This window comes from Cupressus sempervirens, chromosome 2, assembly GCF_028749045.1.
Source record: "Cupressus sempervirens isolate cs-2001-9-10 chromosome 2, ASM2874904v1, whole genome shotgun sequence".
NCBI lineage: Eukaryota > Viridiplantae > Streptophyta > Pinopsida > Cupressales > Cupressaceae > Cupressus > Cupressus sempervirens.
In genome coordinates, this window is record NC_143119.1 from 3,595,563 (window position 1) to 3,607,185 (window position 11,623).

An 11,623-nucleotide genomic window follows, 5' to 3' on the forward strand; every position below is an offset into this window, starting at 1 on the left:
TAAAATTTTAATTAATGCAATCAAACGTAGTTTAAATTGAACTATTTTTCACTTATCTAATCAAATATATTCTAGAAGATAAGGATTTATTAGATGTGCTTGAACTCCAAAGTGAATGCCATGGTCATCCACTATCTATTACTATACTACTACTTTTTGCTACTTAATTTTTAGATCAATTTTTGAAATAATTGAACTCATGATTACCAATATTTCTCTATAGAAATAAATATGAATTAATAATTCCACATTTTAAAATGATTTATGACAAAATTGTAGTTTTGTTTTTCAATTTGTTCTCCTTGTCCCATGCTCTCATCCAACCTTTAAATATTTTATAATCTAATTTATTAATTTTTTGCTTTACAAATTGTTTCCTCCTTTCCTATGAATCTTCCCAATAACAATTATTTAGAAAATTGAAAATAAGAGTGGAGAATTTTTTTATATTTAAAATCTTTTTGTTAAAAATAAAAGTTCATACTTTTAGGCTTGTATTTTTTGAGCCTATAAAAATAGAAATAGGCTAAAAAATAGTTCCATTGGCATAGGAATGTCATATGTCACTTGTAAATATCTATGTTTAGATTCTTTTGTTAAAAATAATTTTAGAAAGAAAATATTTTTCTAATTTATTTATATTGTTGAACAAAGTGTAGCAAACAAAGATATTATATTCATAGAACCAAGAATTTTAATATACTTCTATAACATCACAAGCAATTCTAATTCTATTTTTAGAAAGCCCGAAAGCCCCTTGATCCTAATTTAAATTATATAAAAAATCAAAGAACAACCAACTTCTTCACAATTTCCTCCACTCTTTTTTATTTATATTTATGAAATCACCAACTATATAACTAATTCCTATATAAATTAAATAAATAAAGAAGAAGGCTAGTCAAAATAAGCGAGACCGCCAACTTTTTACTTATTAAATGTCTCACTCTCATTCTCCACTCTAAGTCCTAAACCTTCAAACCCGTTGAGACTCTTGTCAAAATCCCATTATTGGTCTCTCTCCCCTAATCAGTACAACACCAAATGGTAATATTTTTAAAACCATTTGTTGGGGTAGGCACACGATTGGGTCAATTTTGACTATGAGTTTGCACCAAACAAGCTACCCACCACTCCTACCGCCTATATTGTTTCACCTTAATTCCCATATTAATATCAAATTTGGTCGCCAGATAGTATATTCATTTCCTTATTCAATAGGCAGGGACCGGGAGTAGGCATTGACTCAGGCAACGCGTGCCGGCCCAATTCATCATCTGTCGAATACCTGGGCGTCGATTGAATTGGTAGGTATGCCAAAAAAACTTTGGTGGGTCAGTTCGAAGCCCACTGTAAATACCCATTGTTTTCTGAAGAATCTTGAATGTTTTTAGGCGGTCCAAACTCGTGGGCTGAACCGATTTGTTAAGTTTAGCATTGGGTTGTTCAGGGATTCGTCTGTACTGATCGAGTCTTTTCCTTTTTTTGGGGTTTTCTTAAAGGCAGCACAAATAAACTTGCACTATGGCTTCTAAATCCAAGATTTTTACACTTTCGGAGGTTTCTGAGCACAACAGCCGTAAAGATTGCTGGCTTGTTATTGACGGAAAGGTATGTATATTGGATCTGAATTGTATGCTAATGTAAATACAACAATCAGTAATAATAATCCTTTACGTGCACAGAGACAATACTATTGTGTTCATAACCTTTGTCTATGCTTCCACATCTTGTATGCATGTTTATGAACAATGCTAGAGCTTTGAATTTTATAATTTATTTAATAAATCTATTTTATGCTCAACGGATCTGAAGCGATTATATTTGTCTGTGACATGATGTCAAAACGTTTTAGCTCACCCTGGCCTATGTTGTGATCTGTATGCACGCTCTATTTTTATTCTTTATAAACTTCGCATTTGGATGATGATTCTGACAGAGGTCTTGGACACCAGCACGATAATTATTGGTCGTATTTTCCTGAGGCTTCTGAAGAATTTTGAGCCTGCAAACAGCGTCATGAAATAGCATTCCTTGGACGGATCGCATTGAGTAGTCTAGATGCTCTATTTAAGGTTTCTGCATTTTGAATAATATTTTTACACAAAAACATATTTATTTGATGCATTTTCGCAAATCTTACACGCATGTATGCTCCTGCACACTTTGCAACTATAGCATCCAAGTAAAATCTCCCTACCAACATTTTTTAATGCATGTCCACATCCTTTCTCAATTTGTGTATAAGCAGAGAGGATGCGAGCAGGTATTGTGGATTTATCTTTTATACTTGTGCAGATCCATTTTCTGTTAATCTTGCGACCATTGCGTTTTCTTTCCGTAGCATTTTCAAATCATTATGTCCCCGTTATCGCTCTATGTATACCATGGTATCTGCTACTTCGACATTTTATTGGAATAGTTATACGCTTCTTTGAGCATACTGTCAACTGGTTTCACACATTTCTTGTAACCATCACATTTGCATATTTCTTTAATTGTAGTTACAATTGATTCTTGAATGAGCCTCAAACAAGGAGGTTAGATGTGATCGACTTTTGAGCATTCTTAGCTAAGGAAGTGTTCAATGCTTACTTTTTGAGCACTCATAAGTTTTAGGTTGAGTGCTCAATTCAAAATCATTTTGGTTTTGTTTGCTCAGTTCAAGCATTTCATAACCATTATTAGTTATGCTCTCTCAACTTTTCAGCATTTTGAATTTATTTGAGCCACAAATGCTCATTTTTAGCACTTGAAACCTATTTGGTTTTGATTGCTCAAGTTTGGAGCATCTTTAACTCTTTTCGGTTATGAATGCTCATATTTTGAGCATTTTAAATTCAAACTTCTTAAGTAAGAAATATCGACTTTTTGAGTATTTGAAGTAGCAGGACATAACTTGAGGAGCTTTTCACAGGTTTCCTTGAAAACTGGCTCGTTTTTGAAGGTAAGGACTTGAGGAATATAAAAATATTAATAATTAACAATATTTCAAAAAATAACTTTAATTATTTTTTATAAATCAAAACATGGGCCAATATAATTTGGTGAAAAGGCCTTAATAAAAACAACATGCTCTTTGAAGGGAGATCTGAAATAATTGGATATGATGAGTGTATAGGCAACACAAGGACATTTGGATACTGAATCTTTAGGAGCCATCCTATTTTTGAAATTTAGAATTACAGGAAATTGGGTAACATGGCTTCATCTCACCTTTGCCTCACATAGGTCTCTCCTCTACCTAGTCTTTTGGCAAACAATCTTCAATAACCTGCACAAAATTCTTCAGCTAGGTCCTGTTGTGGATTGCCTCCTTTGGCAGTCTATCTACATGCTCAGGGTCTTCTAGCTCTGATACCAATATGATGCAGAGCATCCAGCATCAATACTAACTCAAGGGTACTAACTGACCCAAACTCTGTTCAAGGTTCTTGATCTCAGAAATGAAGTATCTAACAAGATTAATGACTTTTCAACTTGAAAACATCTATTCGTCTGTGACTTAAAGGCTTACAAACAACCTTGCACTTCTAAGCTCTCCAAGGGAACATAGACTTCTTACATCACCCATGATTGATCACAACTCAAGGACAAACTTCCCACTCACTCCTATAATGGAAGCTCAACATCTCATGGACAAATCCTTAAATGCTTCTAATGGATTGATACTCATTGAAACATAAAGAGTCTTGTTTAGTAACAACTTCCATTAACTGATTTTCCACCACATTTCTGATCAGAGATGAGAAATCAAGGAATAAGGCACAGTTTTATATCCAAGTTCAAAGGACCCTTCAAACATTAGTCTATTGTCTTATCAACTATGGTATTTGATAGACCTTACCAATCTACAACACCACCCCAAACATGACTTCAACTAGTTTGCAAAATCTTTTGTGGAGAGTTACAGCATAAAGAACAAAATATCATCAACTGTTACTTTAAACCTTACTGTCTGATCAGCATTCACAATAGCACAAATTAAAATGTTACACTTGCTTTGGAACAAGTTTGAAAGGGGATGCATAGATCAATCATATTCTATACTGCTACCAGCCATCCCTTGGAACCCCTATGTGCTTTGTATACCATATGGATATTCAACATTTGCAGTCACAGTTGTGGAACTGTCTGTACTTTATCTTCAAATCAGAGGTTGAGAAAAGTGTGTGTCTATATATATCCTCTGCGATGTACATGGAAGAGAGACTTTGTGGTCAAATACCATCTCATTCAAGATAACAATCGTTAGTATTTTAAAATGATAACAAAATGGAAACTTCTTTATTTTTATTCCACTTTCTATTTTTATTCTTTATAAACTTTGCATTTGGATGATGATTCTGACAGAGGTCTTGGACTCCAGCACTACAATTATTGGTCGTATTTTCCTGAGGCTTCTGAAGAATTTTGAGCCTGCAAACAGAGTCATGAAATAGCATTCCTTGGACGGATTGCATTGAGTAATCTAGATGCTCTATTTAAGGTTTCTGCATTTTGAGTAATATTTTTACACAAAAAACATATTTATTTGAGGCATCTTCGCCAACAGTTCCACAATGTTTGCTGCGATTCCCAAATCTTACACGCATGTCTGCTCCTGCACACTTTGCAACTATAAGATCCAAGTAAAATCAACCTAGCAACATGTTTTAATGCATGCCCACATCCTTTCTCAATTTGTGTATAAGCAGAGAGGATGCCAACAGTCATTGTGGATTTATATTTTACCTGTGTGTCAAATTTTCTTGGAATGAGCAGATCTATTTTCTGTTAATCTTGCAACCATTGTGTTTTCTTTCCGTAGCATTTTTAAATCATTATGTCCCCGTTATCACTGTATGTAGACCATGGTATTTGCTACTACGACATCTTATTGGAATAGTTTTATGCTTCTTTGAGCATACTGTCAATTGGTTTCACAAATTTCTTGTAACCATCACATTTGCATGTTCCGTTAATTGCAGTTACAACTGATTCTTGAATGAGCCTCAAACAAGGAGGTTAGATGTGATCAACTATTGAGCATTTTTAACTAAGGAAGTGTTTTTTGAGCACTCTTAATTTTTAGGTTGAGTGCTCAACTCAAAATCATCTTGGTATTGTTTGCTCAGTTCAAGCATTCATAACCATTATTAGTTATGTTCTCTCCACTTTTTAGCATTTTGAATTTATTTGAGCCATAAATGCTCATTTTTAGCACTTGCAACCGATTTGGTTTTGATTGCTCAAGTTTAGAGCATCTTCAACTCTTTTTGGTCGTGAATGCTCATATTTTGACCATTTTAACTTCTTAAGTAAGAAAATTCAACATTTTGAGCATTTCAAATAGCAGGGCATAACTTGAGGAGCTTTTGACAAGTTTCCTTGAAAACTGGCTCGTTTTAGAAGGTAACAACTTGAGGAATATAAAAATATTAATAATTAAAAATATTTCAAAAATACTTTAATTATTTTTTATAAATTAAAACGTGGGCCAATTTGGTGAAAAAACCTTAATAAAAACACCATGCTCTTTCAAAGATCTAAAATCATTGGATCATGATGAGTGTATAGGCAACACAAGGACATTCGGATACTGAATCTTTAGGAGCCATCCAATTTTTGAATTTGGAATTACAGGAAATTGGGTAACATGGCTTCATCTCGCCTTTGCCTCACCTAGGTCTCTCCTCTACCTAGTCTTTTGGCAACCAATCTTCAGGTTATCTCCTTAACCTGCACAAAATTCTTCAGCTAGGTCTTGGTGTAGATTGCCTCCTTTGCCAGTCTATCTACATGCTCAGAGTCTTCTAGCTCTGATACCAATATGATGCAGAGCATCCGGCATCAATGCTAACTCAAGGGTACTAACTGACCCAAACACTATTCAAGGTTCTTGATCTCAGAAATGAGGTATCTAACAAGATTAATGACTTCTCAACTTGAAAACATCTATTCATCTGTTACTTAAAGGCTTACAAACAACCTTGCACTTCTAAGCTCTCCAAGGGAACATAGACTTCTTACACCACTCATGATTGATCGCAATTCAAGGACAAACTTCCCGCTCACTCCTATAATGGAAGCTCAACATCTCATGAACAAATCCCCAAATGCTTCTAATGGATTGATATTCATTGAAACATAAAGAATCTTGTTTAGTAACAACTTCCATTAACTGATATTCCACCACATTTCTGATCAGAGATGACAAATCTAGGAATAAGGGACAGTTGTATATCCAAGTTCAAAGGACCCTTCAAACATTAGTCTATTGTCTTATCAACTATGGTATTTGATAGACCTTACCGATCTACAATACCACCCCAAACATGACTTCAACTAGTTTGCAAAGTCTTTTGTGGAGAGTTACAGCATAATAAACAAAATATCATCAACTGTTACTTTGAACCTTACTGTCTGATCAGCATTCACAGTAACACAGATTAAAATGTTACAATTGCTTTGGAACAAGTTTGAAAGGGGATGCATAGATCAATCACAATCTACACTGCTACCTTCCATCCCTTGGAACCCCTATGTGCATTTGTACACCATATGGTTATTCAACATTTGCAGTCACAGTTGTGGAACTGTCTGTACTTTACCTTCAAATCAGAGGTTGAGAAAAGTGTGTGTATATGTATATAGATATATATCCTCTGCAATGTACATGGAAGAGAGACTTTGTGGTCAAATACCATCTCCTCCAAGATAACAATTGTTAGTATTTTAAAATGATAACAAAATGGAAACTGATTGCATTTAACAACTGCTCAACTGTAACTGTCGCTGTCATGGACAGTCAGTCAGTGATCTTCAACCTAGATGCTTAGAACAACTTAAAAACCATTGTGAATCTGTACTCCATATGGATATTCAACTTTTGCAGTCACAGTTGTGGAACTGTCTGGACTTTACCTTAAAATCAGAGGTTAAGAAAAAGTATTAATAAATATTCTTTGCCATGAATGTGGAAGAGACTTTGTGATCAAATACCATCTCCTTCAAGGTAACAATTGTTAGGTTCTCAATATGATAACAAAATGGAAACTAATTGCATTTAACAAAAGAACTCCTTGACTGTAACTATCACTGTCATGGACAGTTGGACAGTGAATTCCTGAATGGCCTTACATTCTGGGTTACCAGATTCTCTCCTAGACCTAGGAATTCCTGGTTCAATTCTCCCAAAAGTCTGGTCCTTGTTAGATTCTGTGAAAAGTCTGCCACAGAGATTGAATTTTGTTGGGAGTTCTCTCAAAGGAACCTGGCATAATTCAGAGGACTTTTGAGAGACTTTGATTTCCAGCATAGGAACGCAGACAGAATTTCAGAGAATTTGGTCAAAAACATCTTTTTGTTTACTTTTTCAAAAAGTTTTTAATGCTAAATTAGACTTGAGCACATAATCAAAGTCAAATTACTAATCATATTTAATTTGAATTAAATGCTACTTGAGAAGAATCGGGATGTATAAAAGTGTCACACATCTATTATGCAATGTATGTAATACACCATAATTTGTGCATATAGGTTAACATGTATAGAAAACTATGGATTGAGAAAAAATCTGAAGAGATCTTTACTGTGGTTAAATCTGGATCCAAAGCCTGCTTTGTTGGCTTCATCCAGTCTGATCCAAAGCTGCTTTCTTTGAATCATCAAGTTTGTCAATTAATGTGTGAAGCTTACAATATGACACGGTCACAACATTGGCCTAAAACAGGTCTATAGCATTACTTTCTGTGCTTCTAATTTACAACAGCTAAATGATGATGATTTGCTTGATGGTCTTTGATGGTATTTGATTGTGATGGCTGATTATTAATGTTGATGTTATTGTTTTTCGGTGGTGTATTTTGCTATGTTGCTTTAAAATTTAGCAGAGTGGTGTATGGACTTATATGTTGCTCCATATTTGTACATATATTTTTATATTCTTGGTCATGGTGCCTCCTGGTGTTCTGATGCTCCAGCAGCACTGCTGTATCCAGCTCTATTCCATTAGGGGGGTCTTGAAAATTTGCCATATCTATTTACTGTTTGATATCACTATTCACACTATTTCCATGCAACTCTGCTTGTATACAAAATGACATAAAGGTCCATTGAAATATGAGATAACTTTCCATTAAAATTATTGATTCCCAGAAGGAAATTCTTGACACCTAAAGAGTGTCACCTAACCATCCAATAACAGATTACTATTAAATGGATGCACAAGTTTAAGATTGGAGCATTATAACTTGAATTCGAAGAAATTGGATGTTTAGAGACTTGATCAGGTGAATGTATAAAGCACCAAATGTTTTTTCTATGCATCATGGATCTTCAAGCATAAGAGACTCCTTTGTAATATAAGAGATTTATTGATGCTCGTGAGCAATAGTAAAAATACTTGTTTTGATTAGGAAGTTCAAAATACAAGCATTGGGGCATGCAAAAAGCTTTCCAATCAGGATTGCTTTGGAATTTAGTGATTGAGAATTGGTTACTTTTGCAGATATATCTCTTACCCCAGATATTATTCAAAACTGACCAACCATCCTATGTAGCATTCACACCTGTCCTAGGAGATGGAGGCATAACTTATACACATTAAGGACATATTAATCTGTATAAGCTGCATCAAGTATGCTAGAGGACATTTGTTGCAACTTATGGAACAACAAGACCAAATATTTTTGCATAAATCACATTGTTTATTCTTGCTGCCTTATACCATGCTTGCATGTCTAAGCAAAGAGTACACATCATGTTGATTTTACCAAATATTAGTGTTTCATGGGAATTACCATATTTTTTAGCTTGGCCTCCAGAAATCATTGGTTGTTTTCTTTCTTTTTTCTCTTGTTATTTTCTTTTGTGTCAGTTATTTTTAAAAAATCTACTCAACAAGTTAGGAAATTTGAGGCAAACTGCAGTTCTGCTTCTAGCCAAATATATGATTTTTTTAGTTGAGTCATTTACATGGAAAATGTGGAAAGCTAAGTATGATGTGTATGATCTGTCACAATTCTGATTGTTCCAATCTTTTGGCCAGGGACTCTTAGTCAACCTCTCATGTAATGTTCACTATCCAGTGTGCTGGCTGAAAGGTTTTTAACAGATTGTGGCTGACATATAATTCATGCTTTTGCCTTTGTTTTTCAAAAAGTTTCAATTTAATGTTATTTTGTCCACTGGATTGATCTTAGGTGAAGACTCAAGAGAGGAAGCATGTTCTAGACAATTTATGGAGGATTTTGCTAATAAATTAGAATAGTTTAATTGAGTAATTACTAATTTCTCAAACAAAAATTGATGTGCTGCACAGATTTTCTTGTTTAGTTTTGGGGCTCTTCACAGAAAAGTAAAAAATTTAGGATTACAAAGCGCATGGAGAAGTGCAAAATTGATTCTGTAGTATGTGACAGGAATGATTTGTAGATTTAAATTTGTTTCAATTAGTACCATATCATCACTTGCATATTAGAGACAAATACACTTCAGCGTGTACATTTCAAGAATGTCTGAATTTATTGTATAACAGTATTTATAATCAGTTCTCAGTTGATGCACATGCACTGTTATTGATTATTCAATTTAAAGTGGTGGGCAGAGAAGATATTTCCTCAATGCATAATTGCATGTTGACATTTGATATTCATAAATTTCAACTTTGAACTCTTAATTTTTGTGATGTGTGAGATTCTAAAAGTCTTACAATTTAAGTCCATTTTTGTACTTACGACTCTATGCCTAATACCGCTGATGTCATTTTAAGATATTTGTTTCTATTGTTGTTCTACACTTTCTTTTACTAGATCGTTTTTCTCCTTCAAAAACTAATCTCTGCCTTTTAATTGCTTTAGGTATATGATGTAACTAACTTTATGGAAGAACATCCTGGGGGAGATGAAGTATTATTATCAGCAACTGGTATGATTTCAGAGCTTTTGCTTGTTATGACATGAATTGTGTGTTGTTTCATTTTGGACATTTTATTGCTGCTGTTATGGACATGAATCAAGTTTGTAGATCTAAAATATATGGGCAGACCTATATTTTTGTGAAACAAAGCAAGATCATAAAAAAAGCAATACCAAAACAAGCTGAGAGGAAAGGTTACTGATTTATATTTTCTTTCTATTGTGGCATCTTTCTCGTTTATGTTAAGGCAAAGATGCAACCGATGACTTTGAAGATGTAGGACACAGTAACGCTGCAAGAGAGATGATGGAACAGTATCATGTTGGAGAAATAGATGCTTCAACAATTCCATCAAAACCAAAATACACACCGGCTAAGCAACCCCATTATGATCAGGACAAGACCTCTGAGTTTATTATTAAAGTTCTACAGTTTCTGGTTCCCTTGGCAATCCTTGGATTAGCTGTCATCGTTCGCTTTTACACCAAGACAAGCTGAATATGCAGGTCCTTTTTGGAATTTGAATTTGAAAGTTTTTCTTTGAAGATCTGTCATTTGTTTGGTCTTGTTTAGTGGCTTCCCAGGAAAGCTTAGAAACGATATTATGCCATAAAAGTTAGTTGGCAAAAGGGACTGTGAAGCAAAATATGAAAGGTGCAGGTATAACAAGTTTTAGAATAATGGTGTGTTGACGTTCAAGAGTTCTGCAAATTTAATCAATTATCCAATTCAGCCTGGTTTCATTGCTGGGAAAATCCATTACTACTTATTTATATTCATCTTTTGATTATTGTGGATTTCATTCTCATTGCTTCCTGGCCTGCGTTTGTTACTTTTGTTTGTGCTTTGTTGTTACTTAGATTATATTTTTGTCAGTTTTGGCATATTTTATTTTGAAATATAATGCTGTTTTGTCACCATAAAGGTATAATCATCTATTTGTGGACTTTCTATGGCAAGCTACCTACAAAAGGGTATACTCAGCTCACTGCAGAAAGCTCCAGAAATACGCAATACTGAAAAAACAATCACAAATTTCGTATGCTTTTTTGTTGTCACTATCTATTGTTACACCCAGTTCATCGTATGAGACAATAATAAAGTGCATTTTGACAAATGTGATGCTTTGTACTTTATTTTGTGTCATGATGCCTCTTATTCCCACAGAAATAATCCATATGAAATCTGATGTTCAAACTTTAAAATTAAATTTCTTATTGGAACAAGATTTTCAATTGAAAAAATGATAATGTATAATACACCCCCCACTTAGCTCCCCCTTCCCCCTTCTATCATAAATTGATAAATGAAATTAGATTGTCAACATATCACATGAGTCTGAAGTAGAGTGTTAGCTGTGGGTGTTTATGCTCGACCAAATTAATTATGTTGCTATATGCTTTTATGATGGATTTTGTAATCTTGATGACTGGATTAAATTTTGTTCTTGCTCTTGTCATGGACAGTTCATGCATGACCTTTGATTCTTTTGGGTGCTTTTATTAATGCTAGTTGGCTCTTAAAGAGTTTTTTAACAATGCTTATGAATATTGTTTTGTAAAACAATACTTGTTCTACGAACACAAGATTATAGAATTGGAGTGGATTTTAAAAGTATATGTTGGGCCCCTTGTCTTACGAGATAAGATTTGAGCGGATCTCAATTGGCAGTGCACATATAGAAATTCAGAGAACAAACAAATTGTGTTGTGAGCAAAAATGT

The 11,623-nt window shown here is 34.1% G+C and overlaps 1 protein-coding gene across 4 annotated transcripts; it reads left to right on the forward strand.

Annotated features, from left to right (window-relative positions):
* Window positions 1-1,198: 1,198 nt before the first annotated feature.
* LOC149570797 (cytochrome b5-like) lies at window positions 1,199-10,702 on the forward strand. Of its 4 annotated transcripts, none has more exons than XM_089812362.1 (4): window positions 1,199-1,311; window positions 1,503-1,611; window positions 9,843-9,909; window positions 10,148-10,702. In XM_089812362.1, the coding sequence occupies exons 2-4, from the start codon at window positions 1,525-1,527 to the stop codon at window positions 10,396-10,398; spliced, it is 405 nt and encodes a 134-aa protein (XP_089668488.1). In that variant the 5' UTR covers window positions 1,199-1,311; window positions 1,503-1,524; the 3' UTR covers window positions 10,399-10,702. The 4 variants fall into 4 exon arrangements, with proteins under 4 accessions (XP_089668488.1, XP_089668489.1, XP_089668486.1 ...); XM_089812363.1 differs by having other exon boundaries at window positions 1,507-1,611; XM_089812360.1 differs by having other exon boundaries at window positions 1,199-1,307.
* The last annotated feature ends 921 nt before the right edge of the window (window positions 10,703-11,623 follow it).